General features: G+C 36.1%; 1 protein-coding gene across 5 annotated transcripts in view; it reads right to left on the reverse strand.

Annotated features, from left to right (window-relative positions):
- The window catches only part of LOC128247107 (uncharacterized), a 109,324-nt gene that overhangs the window by 56,941 nt on the left and 26,091 nt on the right, over positions 1-26,292 (reverse strand). For 3 of the 5 annotated variants that reach the window (XR_016239187.1, XR_016239185.1, XM_089346076.1), the window contains one exon: positions 20,861-20,912. Coding sequence is in view for 1 of the 5 variants with exons in the window: in XM_089346076.1 (XP_089202202.1) it covers positions 20,861-20,912 (52 nt within the window). In the remaining 4 variants the exon portion in view is untranslated. Of the gene's footprint in view, positions 1-12,153; positions 12,237-20,860; positions 20,913-26,292 lie in introns of all 5 variants that reach the window. The other 2 variants (XR_016239188.1, XR_016239186.1) reach the window with 1 other exon arrangement.

A 26,292-nucleotide genomic window follows, 5' to 3' on the forward strand; every position in this document is an offset into this window, starting at 1 on the left:
CTTAGAGTCAACCTAGCTAAAACCAAAATCCTAATAAGTAGGAAGGTAGATAAAACACAAACCCCTTCAGGTAGATGGCCCTGCTCAGTATGTAGAAAAGGAGTAGGTAGTAACTCTATAAGATGTACCCGGTGCAAGCTATGGACACATAAGAGGTGCAGCAACATCAAAGGCAGGTTAACTAGCAAGTTAGTTTTTGTTTGTGGCAGATGTTCAGGTGCAATAAAGACTGCAAACAAACAGGAAACAACTTCTATCTCATTCCAGGGTGAAAAACTAGAGGTAGTCGATAGCTTCCGCTATCTGGGTGACCAAGTTAGTAGTGGGGGTGGGTGCACTGAAAGTGTAGCTGCTAGAATAAGAATAGCCTGGGCAAAGTTTAGAGAGCTCTTACCCCTGCTGGCGACAAAGGGACTCTCACTCAGAGTAAAAGGCAGACTGTATGACGCATGCGTACGAACAGCCATGCTACATGGCAGTGAAACATGGGCTGTAACTGCTGAGGACATACGTAAGCTCGCAAGGAATGAAGCCAGTATGCTCCGTTGGATGTGTAATGTCAATGTGAATACCCGTCAGAGTGTAAGTATCTTGAGAGAAAAGCTGAACATTAGAAGCATCAGTTGTGGTGTGCAAGAGAGACGATTGCACTGGTATGGACATGTGGTGAGAATGGATGAGGATAGCTGCGTGAAAAAGTGCCACACCCTAACAGTTGAGGGAACCCGTGGAAGAGGTAGGCCCAGGAAGACCTGGGCTGAGGTGGTGAGGCAAGACCTTCGTACATTGGGCCTCACCAAGGCGATGACTACTGGCCGAGACCTTTGGAAATGTGCTGTGCGTGAGAAGACCCGGCAAGCCAAGTAAGATCGTTGCCAGTGCCCCTGGACTGGCTCTTGTGCGGGTGGCACATGAGATGCACCATTTTGAGCGTGGCCGTTGCCAGTACCGCCTGACTGGCTCCCGTAGGATTTTCGAGTGAGATCGTTGCCAGTGCCCCTGGACTGGCTTGTGCGGGTGGCACATAAAAGACACCATTTCGAGCGTGGCCGTTTTCGTGCGGGTGACACGTAAAAGCACCCACTACACTCTCTGAGTTGTTGGCGTTAGGAAGGGCATCCAGCTGTAGAAACTCTGCCAAATTAGATTGGAGCCTGGTGTTGCCATCCGGTTTCACCAGTGCTCAGTCAAATCGTCCAACCCATGCTAGCATGGAAAGCGGACGTTAAACGACGATGATAATGATGATGATGATATATATATATATATATCTATATATATGTATATATATACTCTTTTACTCTTTTACATGTTTCAGTCATTTGACTGCGGTCATGCTGAAGCACCGCCTTTTGTCGAGCAAATCGACCCCAGGACTTATTCTTTGGAAGCCTAGTACTTAATCTATCGGCCTCTTTTGCTGAACCGCTAAGTTACGGAGACATAAACACACCAGCATCAGTTGTCAAGCGATGTTAAGGGGACAAACATATACACACACACGACGGGCTTCTTTCAATTTCCATCTGCCAAATCCACTCACAAGGCTTTGGTCAGCCTGAGGCTATAGTAGAAGACACTTGCTCAAGGTGCCATGCAGTGGGAATGAACCCGGAACCATGTGGTTGGTAAGCAAGCTACTTACCACACAGCCATATATAATGTTTAATGAACACATTTTAATGGCACACACAGCATTTTTCATTGCAGGGTTGGTGCTTTCATGCAATCTTCAGGCCATACTCACATTCACATAGCATATGCAAACTAAAACAAGATGATAGCTTGTATATGCCTTGTGAGCACAACCCAAAGACTGCATCAAGACACCAGATGTGTTATAAAATGCTGTTTATGTTGTCTTCACTGTATGAAACTGTTAGTATCTTAAAAAAATATTTACTATGCTCATTAAACAATATTTGTCTCACACCAGATGAAGTACATTTTTTTGTTGATCTTATCTTTACAGAACAGTATACTATATATATATTTTACTGCTGTATAGTGATAGCTGATGGTATTTCTAATTATCACATTGTGTCATGTTCTGCCGACTTTAAGCAAAGATTACGTAACTACCTTTCTTCATTCAAAAAGAGGGAAAAAATAAATTGTACAAGTTTGAGTAGTTTCATCTAGACTCTAAAAGATAGGGACACTACATATGATATTAAATGGGCATTTATTAGTAGTGCTTTGCTATATACTATTGGGAATTTGAAATGCGATCTATGCTTAGAAGAAATATTCCATATCATTACCTCTAATGGTAAGTTATTAAATTGCAGAAACGAAGTAAGAGTAAAATGCACTTATTCATTTAGAAAAGTATTTTTAAAACAAGGATTTTTAATTAGAAATCATGTACATAAGTTAACCAAGCCAAATAATAATCACAAATTTACTTGGGTTAGATTTTAACAAAGTCAGACTAAACCTCATAATAATGACTTGTTTTGTGTGTGAATTGAGACAAAATATGATTAAGATTTCAATTTACTTCATTCATCTCAATTAATACTAGACTTCTAATATTCAAAAAAGTATAAAACTTTATTGCTATGGACAGCTCTGATTATCTAAATTGGAATGATAACAATTTCCTCTTACTTTTTCAATTCCTTTTAAATCTGTCCATTTATCTTAAACGGTATCATATTATACTCATTATGAGTGGTCAGTGACATGAATGCATCCTGACCTTATTGGGGTTTTTCTTCTACTACTAAGTGTATTAAATAATCTATTCCCTTAATATCTAAAAAAATCACTTCTAAGTTTGAGTGATTGATACCAGAATTATAGTCGTATCGTATTTCAAGGCAAACTTATCTGTTCTGTATCCTGGAGGTTTTATGATCTTTCACCTAGGATATACTTTAAGAAGTATTATCTAATACTTGAATTCTCTGTTCACATCACCCACCCAAATGGATAAAACCTTGAACAAAGTTGCATAGCAATGTCTACCTTGGATGAATATGTACTCTTTTACTCTTTTACTTGTTTCAGTCATTTGACTGTGGCCATTCTGGAACACCGTCTTTAGTCAAGCAAATCGACCCCAGGACTTATTCTTTGTAGCCCTAGTACCTATTCTATCGGTCTCTTTTGCCAAACCGTGAAGTTACGGTGACGTAAACACACCACCATTGGTTGTCAAGCGATGTTGGGGGGGGGGGACACAAACACAGACACACAAACATATACACACACATACATATATATATACATATATATATATCATCATCATCATCATCATCGTTTAACGTCCGCTTTCCATGCTAGCATGGGTTGGACGATTTGACTGAGGACTGGTGAAACCGGATGGCAACACCAGGCTCATACACACATATATATATATATATATATATATATATATATATATATACACATATATATGACAGGCTTCTTTCAGTTTCTGTCTACCAAATCCACTCACAAGGCTTTCGTCAGCCCGAGGCTATAGTAGAAGTCACTTGCCCAAGATGCCATGCAGTGAGAATGAACCCGGAACCATGTGGTCAGTAAGCAAGCTACTTACCACACAGCCACTCCTGCGCCTATGTACTGCAAATGAATCAACTAAATGCACATAAATGCTTCATCAAGTACATGTCAAGTCTACATCATTGCCCTCTTTAACAGTCTGTCACCCACCTGACACACCACCACTCACCTTTCATCATCACACCTGTATCACACATCCATCTTGTTTTACACCTCTTTATCACTCATTTAGCCACTGCTCAACCACAGCTAATCACATATTTTTATTGCCTCTACCCTTATCTCTCATGCTCTGAGTACTCATCTCTTAATTATTCATTTCTCTTCTCAATCTCAGTGTATCACTGGAATGACTAAGGATGCTAGTGGATGTTACTGGAATGACTAAGAGCACTAGTGGATCTTCTCTTTACACCATACAGTGCTTCCAGAACAACTAAGGATTCCATTGCACCTGTGACCCTTTTGCTTCTCTCATCTTCATTTCCCTCACTGTGTCAACTATCAACATCATTTAACGTCTGTTTCCCATGCTGGCATAAGTTTGACGGTTCAGTAAGAACTGACAATTCAAACGACTACGCCAAGTCACTGCTGTCTGATTTAGCATGGTTTCTTCCTAAGAGTATGACTGCACCAGATACACAAATACATCCTGCAATCTACCAATACTCCCTATTAGATATCGACAATCATTATTCATCCTCACCATTCATCTACCCCTTGCTATCTATTATGCTCTCAACCCAATTACCTTTAGTGATGGTGTGATGGTAAAATGTACCCAATACACTCTGTTAATTATGTGAGGCAAGAAGTAACCTTTAGTCTAGCTGAAGGTGTAACAGCTTCCCTAGAGATGTTTCCAAAAAATGAAATGTATCAAATATACTGTGATGTTGTTGGTGACAGGAAGGGTATCCAGCCCTAGGAAACAAGCCAAAATTAAACTTATGATTGAGATGTGGACCTCTGACTCATGCAAGCACATAAAGTAGACATAAAATGATGATGATGACAATGATGGTATATATATATATATATATATATATATATATATATATATAAAACAATGATGGCAAAAATATATATATATAACAATGATGGTAAATTTGAAAATCCTACAAGACTAGGTAAAAAGTGCTTTATATATGATTTATAAAACATGTGACATATTAATAAAAATCTGTAAATGTACAACCATCCAGATTTCTGAGTACCTTAATTTTTTTCTAATATATAATTCCTGTACATCACCTCCAAACCTTCCAATATATATTTATAGATACGCACACACATACAATATACATAAACACAAAATACACACACACACAGGCACACACAGACACACACACACACATATATAGGCACAGGCATGTCTGTGTGGTAAAAAGCTTGCTTTCCAGCCACATGGTTTTGGGTTTAATCCCATCGTGTGGTACCTTGGGCAAGTGTCTTCTACTATAGCCTTTGGGCCGACCAAAGCCTTGTGAGTGGATTAGATTGATGGAAACTGAAAGAAGCCTGTCATATATACATATATATACGTGTGTTTTTATATATTTATGTGTGTATATCTTTGTGTCTGTGTTTGTTCCCCCATCATCGCTTGACAACCAATGTTGGTGTGTTTGCATTCCTTGTAACTTAGCACTTCAGCAAAAAAGACCAACAAAATAAGTACTACGCTTACAAAGAATAAGTCTTGGGGCTGATTTTTTTTTTAATTAAAACCCTTTAAGGCATGGTTGCAGTCAAATGACTGAAACAAGTAAAAGAATAAAAGAATATTATATCTATACACACACACACACACACACATCATACTCTATCAGGTAACATGGTGTGCGTGATATGCACTTATTTTATAAAAACAAATACTGTTTGCCTGGCTGTGAAAAGTAAAGAAAAAAGATAATATCATAATATCATCATCAGCAACAACATCTTTATCATCATCATAAAAAACTAGGAGTGGCTGTGTGGTAAGTAGCTCGCTTACCAACCACATGGTTCCGGGTTCAGTCTCACTGCATGGCACCTTGGGCAAGTGTCTTCTACTATAGCCTCAGGCCGACCAAAGCCTTGTGAGTGGATTTGGTAAACAGAAACTGAAAGAAGCCCATCGTATATATGTGTATATATGTGTGTGTGTGTGTGTGTGTGTGTGTGTGTGTGTGTGTGTGTCTGTGTCCCCCCAACATCGCTTGACAACCGATGCTGATGTGTTTATGTCCCCGTCACTTAGCGGTTCGGCAAAAGAGACCGATAGAATAAGTACTAGACTTACAAACAATAAGTCCCGGGGTCGATATGCTCGACTAAAGGCGGTGCTCCAGCATGGCCGCAGTCAAATGACTGAAACAAGTAAAAGAGTAAAAGAGTATCATCATCATCAGCAGCAGCAGCAGCAGCAAAGCTTCATTGCTACCAATATCATCTTTATTGTTATCAACCTTATTATAATCATGCCTGCCCAGTCTCTACTGCTATGGACGTCCTCACCATCGTCATCATCATCATCACTGTCATCACCATTGTTGTCATCATCTCTGTTGTCAAGTGGTCATCTCCTTGCAATTCATTTGGGTCAATTCAACTCAATCACTTAATCAAGAAAGGGTTTTCATTACGGCCAAATGTTGACCATTCCTGGAGGGAGAGAAACCTGATTGTGAAGATATTCAACAAAGCTGGCAATTAGAGAAGCTGGCTTGCTAGCTGTGAGTGGGTCAGTGTAGCCAGTGGCCATAGCACCATAGGTGAAATGGCAGTAAACTAACTAAAAACAATGAAGATGGACACTGTCTTTAGGGTATGTGCCAATCAAGATTGTCAGTCATGCTGAATAGTAGTATAATGGTAGATAGATAGGTTGGTATGTGGATAGATTGAAAGAGAGATAGATTGATGGGTGAACAGGCAGACAGAGAAACAGACAGGCAGACAAAGAGATAGACAGACAGATAGGTTGATAGATAGACAAAGAGATAGACAGATATATAGGTAGACTGACAGGTTGATAGATAGATAGATAGATAGATAGACTGACAGGTTGATAGACAGATAGACAGCCAGGCTGATATACAGACGGATAGATAAACTGATAGACAGTTAGATAGACAGACAGACAAGCTGATAAACAGAGATAGATACATAGACAGTCAGGATGAGATAGATAGACTGGTAGATAGATAGATAGATAGATAGAGAGAGAGAGAGAGAGAGAGAGAGAGAGAGAGAGAGAGAGAGAGAGAGAGACTGATAGATAGATAAATAGATAGATAGATAGATAGATAGATAGATAGATAGATAGATAGATAGATAGAGACTGATAGATAGATAGAGACTGATAGATAGATAGATAGATAGATAGATAAATAGATAGACATAGATAGACAGAGAGAGACAGATAGATAAATAGATGAGTAGAGATAGATAGATAGATAATGGGTGGATAGAAGGAAGGATAGAGATAATCAAATGGGTAAATAGACAAAACAGATAAATTGTGTAAATAAATAATGAAACAGATAGTTTAATAAACACGGGTATAAACACATACACACTCACTTACACACATACATATTTTATGGTGCTGACAGGCGATCTCAAGTAGGTTTATGCTTTCTGCTGTGGGAAGTGAGCCCTGCCTTGCTGTGAGCTATGACTCCACAATCACCACAAATGAAATCATTTGAAGAAGGTTCTCAATGGTGTCTCTGCTTAAGATTCAGATGAAGTTGATCACAATGTTTCTGTCTACACAATATTTCAAATTGTTTTAAACTAGTGAAAGATTTTTTTTTTTTTTCCAAGCAAGATCTTCTTCTCAATGCTTGAAGGTGGTGAGCTGTCAGGATAATTAACATGCTGGGCAAAATTCTTTGTAGCATTTTGTCTGTTTTTGTGTTCTGAGTTCAAATTTTGCTAAGGTCAACTTTGCCTTTTCATCCCTTTGGGGTCTATAAAATAAGTACAAGTTGAGCACTGGGGTTCGATGTAATCAACTTATCCTCTCCCCAAATTGCTGGCTTTCTGCCAAATTTTTAAACCAATATAAAGCTTGAAGTTATCTTTAAACTGATTATTGTAATGTAAGAGAGGGTGATCTACAACACATTTGCTGTTCTAGAGCTGACCATAAAACAGCTATTTGGTGTGTCTATCACCTTTCATCCAAACCAATTGCCCTACCCATCTCAATTTTATCATTATTGTATGTATGCACATGTATCTGTATAATACATTTACACACACACACACACACACACACACATGTTAACAACATGGATGGCAAAATGAAAATATGGAATGATCATTAGTTTGTAGATCAATGAGAGGAATGAAAGTAAAAGGCTTTAATGTTTCAGACTGAAGCTCTTTCTCAAAAAGTTAGACAGAAGGAAAGGTGTAGAGCAAGGGAAAGTAACAGGAACAATGGATAATGCATGTTAGTCTGTACCAGGCCATGTTGAAAATTACTGGATGAGAATGACTGGAAGTAAAATGGAAGAAACACATTCATGTATGCATCAATGTGTCTAAATTTGGGGTGATGCCATTCAAGAGGAAATCTGTGTTTATGCAAGTGGGTTTAAAGTGTGGGGTTGGGTTTAAAGAGGGAATGCAAAAGTGATATGGAAGGTGTGTATGCTGTGAATGGGGAAGCAAGGGATTTGGTGTTATCGTTTATCTATTTCAGTCATTAGACTGTGGCCATGCTGAGGCATTGCCTTGAAGAACTTTAAGTCAATAGGTACCATCCTGGTACCTATTTTATCAGTCTCTTTTTGCTGAACTTCTAACTAATGGAAATATCAACAAACTAACACCAGTTATCAAGCAGTGATGTGGGACAAACGCAGACACAAAGGCACACACACACACACACACATATATATGAAGGACTTTGTTCAATTTCCATCTACTAAATCCACTCACAAGGCTTTGGTCAGCCTGAAACTGAAGAGATTTGCTCAAGATGTCATGCAGTGAGACTGAACCCAAAACCATGTGGCTGGGAAGCAAGCTTCTTACCAAACAGCCATGCCTGTGCCTATGTATATTTTGTCTTGTGTGTATTTTCTTGTGTTCATATTTTGTTGTAAAATACTTTGGATGTATATGCATTTGTGTAGGTCATGTGAAGTGTATGATGATAATGTGCATATTAAAGAATATAGAAGTCCATGGGGTGAATGTTTACAGAAAGAAAGTAAATTCATTTTCACATTGGAGATGTGAGTTTGATGATCACTCTGTAGGACTAACCCAAGCACTAAGAGATGCCAGATAGGCTGGTGCATAGGGTGAAAATTATATGAAATAAGAGAATCATTACTAAGATTGATGTTTTGAATGTGTTCAATGAAACAAGTTGACAAAAACCATCCAGTTTGTCCAATATACAGAGAGTTGCAGAGGGAGACATTTAAACTTTTTAAACAGAGGTGCATATGAAACTTTCTGTTATGTGGAAGGGATTATCACTGAGACCTTTGCAGAAGATGATATTGGAGAGAAAGAGAGAGGTGCAGCAATGGACACAAAAACAAAGAAAGGATACAGGCTGGATATGGGGAATAGGAAATAAACAATGGATGAGTAGATTACATAGATTAGGGGTGTGCTTAAAGGTAGAAGAGGAAGGAGAATGGATTAGGAATATATAGGAACCAATGTGGTTGGATTGGACAATTCAGAATGTACATAAGATAGTGTACTTGAGGGTGAGTAGATGAGAAAAAAAGCAAAGCAGATGTGAAAGGATGGAAGTGAGAGAGGAAGGGAAAGATGTATGGTCGATTTTCTGAATGCAAGAAAAGATGACTCAGACTAGGGTGGAGGTTATTTGTGCCGCATTAAGTGTTCGACCATGTATTGAGATGGTGTCTCAAAATCATGGTCAAGGCTACAGAGATGATGAGGTGGAGGAACTGAGAATAGGAGAATGAAGCGTTTGATATGAGTGAGATGGCAAGAGATGAAGTTGAAGTAAGGATGGGAGTTGGTGAGTTTGTAAACGATGGAAAGGGTGAGGAGAAGGGACAGAAGAATGCAAGTAAAAGGCATTTCGTGAGAATTAACAATGGTCAATTCAAAAATGGTGGAGGAGTGGAGAGTTAATGAAAGAGATGAAGATGTAACTTTGATCATTGAAGATTGAGAGAGAGAGAGTGAGAGAGAGAGTGAGAGAGAGAGAGAGAGTGAGAGAGAGAGTGAGAGAGAGAGTGAGAGAGAGAGTGAGAGAGAGAGTGAGAGAGAGTGAGAGAGTGAGAGAGTGAGAGAGTGAGAGAGTGAGAGAGTGAGAGAGAGAGAGTGAGAGAGTGAGAGAGTGAGAGAGTGAGAGAGTGAGAGAGAGAGAGAGAGAGAGTGAGAGAGAGAGAGTGAGAGAGAGAGAGTGAGAGAGTGAGAGAGAGAGAGTGAGAGAGTGAGAGAGTGAGAGAGAGAGAGAGTGAGAGAGAGAGAGAGTGAGAGAGAGAGTGTGTATCATCTATAACAAAGATTTTAGCTCAAAGATGGACCAGTGAACTATAAAAAAAGATCTAGGACTTGGCAGAGCAGGTGAACAAGGTAGCTTATTTGAGGGCCCATTCTGGTAGCCTTAGCCACCTTAGACAGCTTTTGGTAGAAGCATCCTGCAAAGACCAAGCATTTGAGAGTGAGGACAAATTCAGTTAAGTAGAAAAGTGTGAAAGTTCTGGGCTGAAGGTCAGTATTCCAGCTGAACAAATGTTGCAAAGCAATAATCACACACACAAACACACACACACACACATATAGGTCTGTAACAAAATTGCTAGTCCATACATGCACATCTACAGATGAATACACACACACAAACCATATATATATATATATATATATATGTATATATATATATATATATATATATATATATATATATGTATATATATATATATATATATATATGTATATATATATATATATATATATATATATATATATATATATATATATCCACACATATGTAACATTTAATAAATTTTATTTTCTTTGCATTCATATGCACATAAATATCGATGCAGACACACTTGCACTTGTATACATATGCATGAATGTGTATATAGGAACAGAGTAATGTAATAATGCCAACAACTTGTTTATATAAACACTATTTCCTCTTTCTTTCAGCTACCTTCTTCCTCTCAGTCTCTCCTGTATACAGATGCATAATTACATATACATGCATGCATGAACACATACACACCTATATGCATATATATATATGCATACATACAAAGATACACCAGTGTATACTTTAAACATATACATATACATACTAGCATACATAGTAGTTACTAACATGCACAGACACACGCATATTTATATATATATATATATATATATATATATATATATATATATATAACATGATGTCCAAACTCTGATCAGATTGTTTCCAAATTACTCTCCAGTTTTTCACTATAGCCCAGTCATATCATGAATTAGACATTACAGATAACAGATATCCTGACTAGCATTATACGAGAAACTTAATGAGTGATATCTTTTCCTGTGAAATGGATCAGAACACATTTTGGCATGGCACCGTCCTGCTGTATTCATGAATATAGACCAAATATTTTCATGCTGTTTATTCGTATATGCATATGAATATCTCTGTGTATATATTTTGTTGCTATGTGTTGTGTATTTGTGAGTATATTTGTATTTTGATTATAGTCAGTCTAAAGCACACACACACACACACACACACCCACACACACACACACATACATATATGTTTGTGTATATATTTTTGTAATAAGATTATTATCAGTTTAACATATGTGAGGGGGTGTTAGTGGGTATATGTGTAATCTTGCTTGACGATATGATCATATATATATATGTAGATATGTATATATTTGTATATACACATGCATCAGTTTATATATGTGCATATATATATATATATATATATATATATATATACATATGTATATGTATAAATATATATTGACGTATATAATTGTATATATAGAGACATATTTGTGCACACATATATCTAACTGGATCATTGTTTGTACATATTTATATGAATGCATGTATATGTATGTTTATATATATTAATACACTAGTTATACATACGAACTTCATCATCGCCAATGATAATATTGATGGTATATAAATATATAAATAAATATAGCTGCATTCATATGTATGCAGAAAGATACACGCATATGCGCACCCATACAGACATAACCCCCACTGCACAAACATATAAATACCCACACATTGATATATATATATATATATATATATATATATATATATATATATACGTATGTTTGTATGATGATCATATTTACATAGAAGATTGTAAAGATATTTTGCGGTTTGATAGTGTCCTTGTTAGATTCTCTTTGCCTGATACACTATCTTTCTGTCTTTATGTTTCTGTTTAATTGTATTATTTTTACTTCTATAGTCATGCAGATTTATATTTCTCCCAGGGCCTTTCCACAGTTTTTAAAATATAACTAGCATTATGCTTTACCTTCACTACTGTGCATACACATACACACACACACACACACACACGCATGTATGTATGTGAACAGCAAATTTGCGTGTGCATGTACTACTACGGAAGAGGAGAAAATTACTCACTAAAAACACACTGTGCAATAGTTCATTTATTCTGTTCCAGGGGTGTATATACTGACTTGTTGTTGGTTCCTCAGACAGGAAAACTGGAAAATTAGTATAAACATTAGACTCTGACAATGAGACGAACTATGATACTTGAGTTTAACTGAATTTACAAGCTGGCATTTGGCCTAGTGAATGGAGAAGAATGGAAAGAAAGACTGTTATGTGCACATGCATGCATAAGCAGGTATGCAGACATGCACTCAGAGATGCACACATACACATACCAGTTATGTATTGAGCTAGAAAAGAGCAGTAGTGAGAAGAGAGAAAAGAAACAAGTATAGAAAAGAAAAAGACAGAAAGGAGAGAAAAAGAGCAGAAGAAGGTGCGTGTGTATGTATCTATGCCAATCTCTCATTTTAAGATTCCTCTAGGACAGAGACCTCGTTATTTCTACCTTTATATTAGAGGTACACAACCTGAACTTTTTTCTAGTTGATTACATGGACTTCAGTGTTCAACTGCTACTTATTGATCCAAAGAGGATGAAATGAAAAGTAAATCTCTACATACTTTGCAGTTAGAACATAATGTTGGAAGAAGTATTGCTAAGTATTTTGTCCAGTGTACTAAAGTTTCTGTCAACCTACTGTCTTATGAAAATCTTCATTATTACAAAGCCTAATTTTGCCATAATTTGACAGCCAAATTAAAGAAAAGAAGTCATTCTCATTGCCTAGCCATCTCTTGAATTTCTGCTTTAATTTTAATTTCATCATTAGGAACCATCTTATCGTTGTACAAAATAATGCAATCAGTCAATCACACTTAGTTTGGTATGGCATTCTTAAGTTTTTGTTCCTGCTATATCATTTCTCTTTTGTAGCAATTTTCTAATTTCTCAAAATTACAGAAATTTTAAAAAAATCAGTGCTCTTGTTATTCCATTATGTCACTTAAGGATTATAAAAATCAAAGATTATGAAAAGCGTTGGAGGCAGAGAAAAGAAAATTTTTGTTGTGGAATCATTAGAACTTGTTCTATTATTAGATTTAGGAAGCATTGTTCTCTTGAAATAAATGTTGCTATGCAAGATCCAAAATTTGGGGCACAGTTAAGACAATAGTTTAAAGTCTTACTTGCCAATCTCCCAAACCATTATTCAGCAAAAGGAGAAACGTTCATTTAATCAATCAGTTGAAACAAGTAACAGAGAAAATCACACAAATGCCTGTTGCTTCATGTGGATGTTTCAGACAGAACAAGAACTAGTCTAAACACCATAACATACAGATAACAGGTGAATCAGCAAATGCTGATATCTAGATTGCACCAGAAATTCCTGTACATTTAATGCCTGTTATAGAAAGAGGTAAATTCCCTCAGTTTTGTAAATAATGTCAATGGATGCAGACTGTTTCTGAGATGTATATCTCTTAAACACTTATAACTCAAGAGAAGAGAAAATAAGGCATTAAAGTATAAAGTTGCAAAATACTATCTTGTATTAGTGTTAGGAGCAAATGCTACTGGAGACTCAAAACTTGAGCATTATTTGTTTATCATTCTGATAAATCAAAAATCAAGGCAAAGCATATCTAAATCTAGTTTGTAGATGAAAATATAATGAAACAAATAAAAAAAAGAAAAAGAAAGAAAGGAAGAAAGAAAGAAAAGTCTGGATTACTGAAAGGTTAACTGAACCTACAACGTTCTGAACATTTCTATGTTCAGTTAACCATTGCTGTCAAATGTTACTGTGAGAAAAACCTCAAGCCTAAGGAACTTCTGCATTTGAACAAGCTCATTAAATTCTTTCTTACTCCAAACCTTCATTCATCTATTTGAATTTCATGAATAACTTTTCCATATTATATATTAAAAATACTAGGCCACCACACTAAACTTTTCTTTCTAAATTGCTATACCTCTTGTAGTGGTCATTTAAATCTCATTTTTGTTAATAATAGTATTGATGTACTCTCCTGTCGAAGAAAGATGTATGAGTGTTCAGCTTTAGCTGAATAATCTGCACAAATGATTTGTTTATAATGATCAAATGTATGTGCCGTACATTAGCTTACTCCCTTCATCAAATTGGTGTTGCCTGAACAGCCACTTGTCAGGTGTCAAAGTGAACACATAGCAACATGAGATGAGGTATTTTGCTCAAGAAGACAGTGCACTTGAAACTATGATCTCACGATCATGAGTGTAACACCCTAACTACTAGGCCATGCATTCTCATAATAATAATAATAATGATGCTAACAATGATAATAATAATAATAATGATAATAACCATGACAAGGTAGCCCAAAACTTTCACTGTCTACTATGCTGGAAGTATGAAAGTATAGTAATGGGTGCTTGGTACCAACATACACCAGAAAAGGGAAAGGCAAAAATCTCTGGGTCTTTGACTTTCAGACATACATGGGGTTAGAGCACTAAAGGCCAGATATAGTAACCTTTAGGAGGGACAAATAAGCGTACCTAATAAATGATGTGGTAGTGCCAGGAGATCAACATATTATCATGAAAGAAAGAAGAAAGATAGATAAATATGGAGACCTGAGAATTGAGATGGCCAAGATGTGGCAGCTATGAGAGTCAAACACAAAAGTTGTCCCTATTGTCATTGGAGCATTGAGTTCAATACCACTCAACCTGAAGAAACATCTGGAAACTTTAGAAATACCCTACAATCTAGGTGTATTGCAAAAATGAGCATTACTTGGAACTGCACACATATTGCATAAAGTACTGTGTCTGAGGTCCTTGTTGTGACTTGACAGATAGTACAAATCCCTGGTAGACTCAAAAATTTTCAATCAACATCACGATATTGGATACTGTGTGACGTCTTAAATGATAATAAAAATAAATTAAAATTGAGCAAATAAAATGAAAAGAATTTTAAATTAATTAGGATAGCTGTTTGAGTGTTAGGCTCCTGGTTGTTAGGTGATTATCCGGATTCTTGAACAAAGTGATGTGTTGTCTCCTTAAGCAAGGTCCTTCACCTGCCTTTCTGCAAGTCTACCCAAATGAAAGTATGTACCAGTGGCAGCTAGGGTTTATTCTGGTGACAGAGTAATATTCTGTCCTGGTGGTGTGTCAATTACTCCCAACCTTTTAAATGCATCCAGAACCCAGAGGACAAGCCCTGGATTCATGACCTTGTAGCCTTGAGGCATACCGAAAAGAATAAGCATTCTAATCTTCCCGTGGTGTTTAGCTCCATATCAACCTTGGCTGAGAAAATCTTTGCTAAGAACCAATCCAACAATGACAATATATGGATTTCCTTTCTCCAGTAAATCTAAAAATACTTAACTTAGTGTTTGTTCTTCTCTTGTTTAACCCTTTCATTACCAACCCGACTGAAACCAGCTCTGATTCTGTAGTACAAATGTCTCGTTTTCATAAGTTCTAAATTAAAATCTTCCACCAAGCCTTAGTCACAATTTAAGTTCTTAACACTAGCTTCATGATAACCGAGTTATTTTACTAAATTCTTTGTTATATCTAAAGTAATTGAAAGAAACATGGAGCATCTCAAAATAAATACAGTAACGAAAGGGTTAAGATTATGAAGGTTCTGATTTGCAGGAAACTTGATCTCTGCTTCAGCAAGTTAAACAACCTACCTCACTGTTTTTTATTTTTATTTATTTTTTTTTTATTCAGAATATTTCTCCTTGTATAGGTCAGAATGAATGCATTCCATGTGTGTTTAATATTCCTTTAGGGACCACCAAAATATTTTTTTAAATGGTTACGTTACAATAAAATAGTTGTTTCTTATATGAGGAATATTTAGAACATGGCAACAACTAAATGAACAAAAGAACTAATCTCCAGGTTATCTTAAGGAAATACTAATTTTTGAGAGAAATTCCAAAGAATTCAGACTCTTCAAACTTCACTGGTTTTCCACACTGATGGCAGACTGAAGCCCATTTTCACTATATTATTGGTAATTTCATTAACAAATAATTGCATTTTCTGATAATTACATTAACATTACATTACATTACTGATTATTTCATTGATCTTATTTAAAACGATATTAATTAAAAATGTGGAGAATGTCTTACATGATGTTGACAATTATGATGATGACGATGATGATGATGGTAGTTGGAAAAGTGGTGTTGGTGGTGACAATTGCAACAACACTGATGTTAATTGTCACCAGCATGAAGTTGGTGACAGTGATGATGATGATGATAATTAATATCAACGTTAATACCAAAGATAAGGATGATAATGATGCTGATGACTGCATTGGCAACAATTTAAGTTGCTATTATACGCTCTCACTGTAAAGATTTTGTTAAGGATATACTCATGCTGATAATAATATTGATAATTACTTTCATTTTGATTACACACACACACACACACACACACACACACACACACACACACATATATATGTGTGTGTGTAAACTGATAAACTATATATATATATATATATATATTGAGAGAGAGAAAGAGATAGATATATTCGTTTCTACTTTAGGCACAAGGCTAAAAATTTTGGGAGAGGGAACCAGTCAATTAGATCGACCCCAGAATGCAATTGGTACTTAATTTATTAACTCCCAAAAGGATGAAAGGTAAAGTCGACCTTATATATATATTAACTGATAAACTGTATATATGTATTATTAACTGATAAACTGTATATATGTATTATTAACTGATAAACTATATATATGTATTATTAACTGATAAACTATATATATATATATATATATATATATATATATATATATATATTAACTCATACACACACACACACACACACACACACACACATGCACACGCACACGCACACACACAGAGACGAACCCATGCCAGCAGGGAATGCATATGCTAAATGATGATGATGATGATGAGTATGTATGTATAATTGTAATGCATTTATAGTGTTAATAATGCCATTGTTATTAACTGAATATAATAATAATTAAACACATTATCACAATATTATTTGTAACCATTTCTAATTAGTTCATCATAGCTAGTGCATTGGTATTAATCCTATTAAACGGTATAACTAATTACTTGCTTAATCAAGTGAAAGCGAGACAACTGCTGGCTCGGTTGCAATGTCTTGAGCTTGAGATTAAATGGATTTCTGTCACATATAAATACATGTGACTAAGTGTTATTAATCATTAGGAGAAAAGGAAATAAGAGCTATGTAAACTGTAACAAAGATTTACATAGTCTGCTTTGAAATCCAAATATCATTTAAATACTATTTCTTAAGACTAGATTTATTTTCTTTGCTTTTGCATCTGGTTTGCAAGATTCTTTATATGAATTCTTGTGTTGAAACAAATTTTGTTGTGTCTGGGGAGAGTCATTATACCAATGTTATTAACACTTGCACTGGTTCAATTAGTTAGTTGGATATTTAACGAATTGACTAATAATAAAGAAGTGGAATTGAACCAGTGCATGTGTTAATAATATTGGCATAATGACACTCCTTAGACACAACTAAATGTATTATTTTCATTATTTAGGATGGCAAAGATATCAAACTGGCAGAATCATTAGCATGCTACACAAAATGCTTAGCAACATTTGATTAGTCTTTACATTCTGAGTTCAAATTCTGCCAAGGTCAGATTTGCCTTTTGTGGTTGATAAAATAAATATATTTTGAATACTGGGGTCAATATAAGTCAACTATCCCCCTTCCCTGAAATTACTAGCCTTGTACTGCCAAATCTGAAACCATTATTGATGGTAGCAAGCTGGCAGAATTGTTAGGCATTTAAAGCAGCAAAACGTTAGCACGCCGGGTGAAATACTTACAGGTATTTCATCTGCCGCTATGTTCTGAGTTCAAATTTCACCAAGGTCGACTTTGCCTTTCATCCTTTCGGGTCGATTAAATAAGTATCAGTTGCGCACTGGGGTCGATATAATCAACCTAATCCGTTTGTCTGTCCTTGTTTGTCCCCTCTGTGTGCAGTAAAGAAATAAGAAACGTTAGTACGCCGGATGAAATGCTTAACGGTATTTCGTCTGCCATTACATTCTGAGTTCAAATTCCACCAAGGTCGACTTTGCTTTTCATCCTTTCGGAGTCGACAAATTAAGTACCAATTGTGCAGTGGGGTCGATGTAATCGACTTAATCCCTTTGTCTGTCCTTGTTTATCCCCTCTATGTTTAGCCTCTTGTAAAGAAATAAGAATTGTTAAGCATCAGTAAAAGTACTTGACAGCATTTGTTCCAACTTGTTATATTCTGAAATCAAATTCTGCCAACGTTCATATTTGGTCAATGTTCATAGGTGCAGGGCAGTGTGGCTAAGAGGTTTCCTTTGTAATTGTATAGTTTTGGGTTCACTCCCACAGCATGGCCCATGGTACATTGGGTAGGTGTCTTCTGCTATAGCCTTAGGGCAACCAATACCTTGTGAGTGAATTTGGTAGACAAAAACTGTGTTGAAATCCATCATATATATGCATATATGTGTATGTGCATGTATCTATATATCTAATAATACAAATGATATGTGAGTATATGCATATATACGTACATGTATGTACATACCTACATCTACATGTATATATATATAGATGTATATCTGGGTACAGGACATCACAAAAAAACGTGGACAAAAGGAAAAACAACAAAAACAGAGCACAGAAAACACACAGGCCACATAGAGAACATTTCCTTCATCAGCTGCCACCATTCTAACCTAAGCGTTTCGAAGAGTTAGGGTAGGACGCATTGTTAGAATGGCTCTTCCTGCAGAAACAAATTAAATGAAATTTGTAATGCGGAGGAATATAGTGAAGAACGGAAAACACGACAGAAAAACGAAACAGTGGATACATATAAAAGATTAGGATTCAAGTGACCCAGGTAAGGCTTATAGAATCATGAAGGTGCATATGCCATTGATTTTTTAATGTTTCTAAATGTTGTGGGTCATGTATTTCACCTGATGAAAATGGATTTTTCTAATGACGTAATGTCTCCATTAATCAATTTAAAATTTATTGGAAACAGCTGTAGTGAATTAACACATTATCCATCTGTTATTTATATATAGATTTGTGTATGTGTATGTGTGTGTCTTTATCCCCTACCATGCTTGACAATTGGGGTTGACTTGTTTGACTAAAACCCTTCAAGGAAATGTCCCCAGCATGGCCACAGACCAAAGAATATAAAAGAAAAGATACTTCTTTATCACAAGAACTGTAATGATCCATTTCTTTCCCAAATTCTAGGTAAAACAAGACAATCCTGGTAGGAAGAGTAGAGGAGGAGAGAGGAAGAGATTGTCAAAGATGCTTGTCAGCTGACAACATTGCAGAATGGACTGAAGACAAGAACATTGTTAATTGCATGCAACACAACATGCAGGGAACTGGGCAGTCTTGGTAAGCTGACCCCTGGACACAAGAACGGCACATAGCTGATGTATCAATTAAGCTTGCTTTTTTTAAAAAAAAGAATTACATCTGCATTACCATAAATTGAATTTCGGATATATATATATGCATGCATGTGTGTGTGTATATATGTATATATAAGTGACCATGTTAGTCTAAATTCTGGAAGAGAGAGAGACAGTTTTATGAACTGGAGTAGTTGTCTTAGAAAGATCATTACAACACAACAAAATATAGTGTTTTTCAATGTCTTGCTAGCCTGGTTGAGGCTCACACTGTTATCTTTATGAATTTGTTTTGCCAGATTCTTGATGTGGAATTGTGGGTTATATTTCATGATGGTCATGCTTTTCTTTTTGCCAAATAAACACACATACTATATATTCATTCTTCACTTGTTTATTATTGTTCTTATTTTATCTTACATCCACTGTCTGGAAATCTTTTGTCACACATCTGTGACCTCTTCAGCGACTTATCCATCCAAGTGTATCCTACTGTTCTGTTTAGTCCATTTTGTCAGAATCAACTATACATACACATACACACACACACACACACACACACACACACATATATGGTGTGGGGGAGTACAATTGTTGTGGGGTTGAGGGGCTGAATTTACTGATCACATTGTTATAATGTCAAGCCTTAATGCTACAACCATTGTACCATTCAGTAAACTCTGCTAGCTACACAAATAGGGAGATATGTTAGATAATATAAACCTAGATACACTAATGCCTTAAACCAAGATGGGATGATTACAGTTGGAATGTGTTCAGTCTTTGATAGGTTTGCTCAGTCAGAGCTGATCTGTAGCCAGTAGCAAAGTTAAGGATCTGGCACTTTTATCAAGGCACCACTTTTGAGTCTGCTGTATGGGCCTGTAATGGGGATGGAGAGCAAGGGAGTGCAGTAAACTCAAGGGCAGCCTTGGATGGCACACACAGTAACTATGCCACAGTCTGTGGTTTAACAACAACAACAATCACTTCTTGTTCTATTCACTTTGGTTGATTTTTACAAGATAAAAGTCCTACACCCTACTTCAAATTTAGCAATTGGAAAGACATGCAGCTTGAAAGACAATCATTCTAACAAAATAGAATATTTAAAAAGCAACATCTCATCCACTCAAGCATGGGAAAATGTCCATTAACTTACTCACTGAACTTTTTAAACTGTCTTATTTTCAACTCCCTTATGCTTATGGGTGAAGTATATAAAGATTCTAACTGTTTTATTGGTTATTAAGAACTTATGTATGGTCAATTTACCTGCTAGAAATGGCATCCAAATTCCTTTCAAATAACACTTTGTTGTTGCTGCCTTTAAAGAAAGAAAAGACATGATTGGATAATGTGGTTTCAGAGATAAAATAAAGTATCAGTCAATAATAGGAGTTGATATAATCGATTGTCTTGGTCAGACCAAAATCCTGGCCTTGTGCTCATGAAAAAAATCAATATCCACAGTGAAACCAAGATAGTTGACTTAAATTAAGGAGAATACAGCTGCTTATTTCTAATGGACATCGTTTTGTTAAGATCTGAGTGGATAAGGTAAAGGCTCAACCAAGTTGTAAATAATACATCTCTGTAACTTAGCAGTTCAGCAAGAGAACCTAATAGAACAAGTACCAAGCTTTAAGCACAAAATAGGCACTGAGATTGATTTGACTAAAAGCCTTCAAAGCATATTTTCCAGCTTTTACTTTTTCCTCTGATTGGAACAAGTAAAATATGGAAAATAAAAGATTCACTTGTAATTGATCAAAGCTGCCAACATTCTTGATTATGCATCTTCTCAATTAACTTCCTGAAGGTTCCAGAATATTCTGTGAGGAGCTTTTATGTTACAGTAGAGAAATCAGGGGTCATGCCCTGAAGACAACTATGAGCATCTTGTATTGTCTGTCTGAATTCTGATCTACTGCATTTGATGGTATGAAAGACATATGAGCATATTTCATGGACTCCAATTTCAGTAATGTATATTAAGGAAAAAATGTCTTAGTTCATTAAAGCATGTAATATAGGCCCAACTTTGCATATAAGACTCAGGGTAATTTCTTGAGACAGCTTTATGGAAAAAAAAAAAGTGCATCTTATATGTTATCAATTACGGTAATATTCTCTCCTTTTTTTTTTATGCTGCTTAACCTTTTGCCTGTCCAAAGCATTTTCATAAGTTTATCCTAAACATCCATGCTTGTTTTCAGACTTATAGTTAACCCCTGTTCATATGTTGAGTTATATAAAGCTTTCCCTTCCTAAGTCCCAAGTTATTCTGGTGGGTGAAACAAAGTGGGAATGCATGACATATATGATGCACAATTGCCAGAGTATCACATGTGGTACATAGGATAGGTAAGATGTTATAAAAATGATTCCATTGCCTTCCTGCTCTATCCTTTATCTAAGAATTCCTGATGTATTTCATATAAGATATTAGAAGTTTGCTAGTCTTACTAAAGGCTGTGAATTTCATTTCATTAGGGAAGGAAGCAAGTTTTCCTTCACTGCTTGAGAACTATGTTTATGTCACTGTAACTTAGTGGTTTGACCAAAGAGTCCGACAGAATAAGTATCAGGCTTAAAAAGAAAAGTACTGGGGTCAATTCATGACTGAAATAAGTAAAAGATAAAAGAAGCTACTAAAATAGCTAACATTAGTAAAATGGTGAAGCCATAAGATACTGCCTCACAACATCCATTCAACCAATGACTGCACAGAAAAATGGAGGCAAAACGATGCCAAGATTGCAGTCTGTTGCATGTACAACTAGTATGGATACAGATAATACATGTTTCGTTGAATATCACCGGAAATGGCAGAACTGGAGAGAGACAGACAGACTGACACACAAATATACATACATATGATAGAAGAGACACAGAAGAGATATGAAAATGTGAAAATGTTTTATGATTATTTTGTACAACCTTGTTTTCAGATATAATATTAATTGTGTCTTGCATCATTAGAGAAAAGAAAGCTATCAGAATATGGTAAAGACTGTTTGGATTCATTTTCAGTTCATTGATGCTGAGGGTTAACTTCTGGCATGGGTTGTACAGTTTGACAGGATCCAGTGAATAGCTTCACTACATCAAACTTCTATGTCAACTTTGGCATAGTTTTTACAGTTAGACGCCCTTTGCTAACAACCACTTTACAGGGTGTACTGGGAATTTTTTTCATATGCCTCTGGCACTAGTAAGGTAACTTACAAGATAGGAAAAGAACAAAAAAAAAATCCCTGAGCTATGTGGGAAGAGAGTATTTAAAAGGGTGAGGTGAGTTTATGCTAGGTATCAAGAGGGTATGCTATGATAGATGATAATGGGACAAATACATGGTTACTCTGCATTTGATAAGAATGGATGGGAGTGACTGGGAAGAAAATAAAAATGGGAGTGACTGGGAAGAAAATAAAAATGGTAGTGATGGTGGGTGCAGAGCAAACTCTGAAGGGACAAGAAAAGGAACATAAGAAAGGATACAGACAGTAGATTAGGATGTAAAGGAGAAGTGGATTTAATAGAGAGAAACTGAAAGAAGCTTGTCATATATATGTGTGTGTGTATGTGTGTTACTGCCTTCTTGCATTGATATCCTGAGATATTTGTATGAGAAAGCATGCAGCTTTGTGTTTAGGGTAGTTGGTTCACAACCATAAGGTTGCGAGTTTGACTACTAGCAGTGTGTTGTGTTCTTGAGTGAGACACTCAGCTGGCAAAAACGAGTGGTACCTGTTTTTCTAAGGGTTAGCCTTGTCACATTCTGTCATGCTGGAAATTCTTGAGAACTACACGGTTACATATGTCTGTGGTGTGCTCAGCCCCTTACATGTTAATTTCATGAGCAGGCTGTTCTGTTTACCAGATCAGCTGGAATTCTCATCATCATAACCGACAGAGTGCCAATAAGTATCACCATAACCCAAATGGTGTCAGTTCATTTCCAATCTTCTAATATAAACATCTCGTCAAAGGTAAATATTACCTTACTTGGAAAAAGTGAGAATTAGTGACAGGAAGGGCATCCGGTCACAGAAACTCCACCTCAACAAGTTTTGTCCATCCCATGAGAGCATGGAAAAAATGAACATTATGGTGATGATGAAGATAATAATGTCTATTACTTAATGGTTTGTTGCATTTTTTTGACCAGATCACTGACATAATATCACTGCTTCTAAAGGTGTGACAAAATTTTTTGACACATCCTTATAGACTGCTTTACATTCTGAGTTCAAACTCTGCCAAGGTCAACTTTTCCTTTTATCCTTTTGGAACCAATGAAATAAGTACCAGTCATGCACTGGGGTCAATTTAATCAACTGTCCCCTTCCCCCAAAATTTAGGCCTTGTGTCTACAGCAGAAAGGATTATTAAGAAATAAAGGCAGTAAGCTGGCAGAATCATTAGCATGCCAGACAAATTCTTAGGAACATTTCTTCTAGCTTATGTTCTGAGTTCAAATTCCGCTGAGGTTGATTTAGTATTTCATCCTTTCAGAGGTGATGAAATAAATACCAATTGAACACTGAAGTTGATGCAACTGACTGGCGTCGTCCAAAATTTAAAGATTGTGCCTATAGTAGAAAGAAATTAAGAAATAAATGAGAAGTGAATTTGTGCTCTTAAGTGACAAAAATGGCTCATTGCCTCTTTTATATTGCTTCCATGCTTGCTTTCCTGTATATGTTTCTATCCTCTACATTCTTGCAACGTTTTTGCAGTGTCCTCTCATGTATTACCTTGTGGCAAATATTATAATAATAATAATAATAATAATCATTATTATTACTACTACCTTTATCATTGTTATTGTTACTACCATTACTATGTGTAGAGATGAAGATAGACTCACATAGAAAAACATTCAAAGCAAAGCAGTGGTGGAGTAGTAGTAGTAATAGTAGTAGTGGTGGTGGTGGTGGTGGCTAAAGGACAGGGGATGGTGGTCATGATAATCAACATACATCACTGGAACCAATTAGTGAATGGTCTAAGAAGAGAATTTGTTTGATCTGGAACGGTTTAATGACTGAGATAATTGCCATTAAACAACTTATCATTTCACTGATAATTTCACATTAAAAATACATTCAGTAATAATAATAATAATAATAATAGTAACTATAATGATAAAACAAACAACAACCAAAATGAATATATAAATTGAAGGAAGATATAACAACAAAAATATTAAGTAAATAAAGACACAATGAATAAGAGTTGTTTTTGTTGTTACTTTTTGTTCATTTAAAGTAAGAAATTTTGATTATTATATCTAGATACGACAAGTAAATGACTGGCGGGGAAATAACAACAGCAACAACATGTATAATAATAATAACAACAACAATAATGATTTCAAAATTTAGCACAAGGCCCGCAATTTAGGGGGACGGGTAACTCAATTACATCAACCCCAATAATGAAGGAGTATTTATTTTATCGACCCCCAAAAGGATGAAAGGCAAAGTCAGTCTCAGTGGAATTTGAACTCAGAATGTAAAGACAGATGAGATGTTATTAAACATTTTGACCGGTGTGCTAATGATTCTGCCAGCTCTCCAATTTATAATAATAATCCTTTCTACTAAAGGCACAAAACCAGAAAATTGTGAGGAGGGGACTAGTCAATTACATCAATCCCAGTGCGTAACTGGTACTTAATTTATCAACTCCAAAAGGATGAAAGGCAAAGTCGACCACGGTGGAATTTGAACTTAGAATGTTAGGACGGATGAAATGCCACTAAGCATTTTGCCTGGTGTGCTAACAATTCTGTCAAATCCTTTCTACTAAAAACACAAGGCTTGAAATTTGGTGGGTGGCAACTGGTCGATTACATTAACCCCAGAGTTTCACTGGTTCTTAATTTATCGACCCTGAAAGGATGAAAGGCAAAGTTGACCTTGGCATAATTTGAACTCAGAATATAATAATGGGTGAAATACCACTAAGCATTTCATCCAGCATGCTAACAGTTCTGTCAGCTTGCCACTTTAATAATGATGATAATCTTTTATGCAATAGGAGCAGGAGTGGCTGTGTGGTAAGTAGCTTACTTAACAACCACATGGTTCCTGGTTCAGTCCCACTGCATGGCACCTTGAGCAAGTGTCTTCTACTATAGTCTCGGGCCGACCAAAGCCGTGTGAGTGGATTTGGTAGACAGAAACTGAAGGAAGCCCGTCGTATATATGTATATGTATGCATATATATATATACATATATATATATATATATATATATATATATATATGTGTATGTGTGTGTGTATATATTTGTGTGTTTGTGTTTGTCCCCCTACCATCGCTTGACAACCGATGCTGGTGTGTTTACGTCCCCGTAACTTAGTGGTTCGGCAAAAAGAGACCGATAGAATAAGTACTAGGCTTACAAAGAATAAGTCCTGGGGTCGATTTGCTCGACTAAAGGCGGTGCTCCAGCATGGCCACAGTCAAATGACTGAAACAAGTAAAAGAGAGTGCAATCAGCACAAAGCTTGAAATTTGGGGAGGGGGCTCAACTGGTACTTATTTTATTAATCTCAAAAGGATGAAAGGCAAAGTTGACCTCAACAGAATTTGTACTCTGAATTTAATGACAGGTGAAATGCTGCTAATAATAATGGAAAAAAAGGCATTGGAGGGGCAATGTATACCCTGTTATGCACACAAAGATAAATT

Source organism: Octopus bimaculoides, chromosome 2 (assembly GCF_046866305.1).
Source record: "Octopus bimaculoides isolate indiv1 chromosome 2, ASM4686630v1, whole genome shotgun sequence".
Taxonomy (NCBI): domain Eukaryota; kingdom Metazoa; phylum Mollusca; class Cephalopoda; order Octopoda; family Octopodidae; genus Octopus; species Octopus bimaculoides.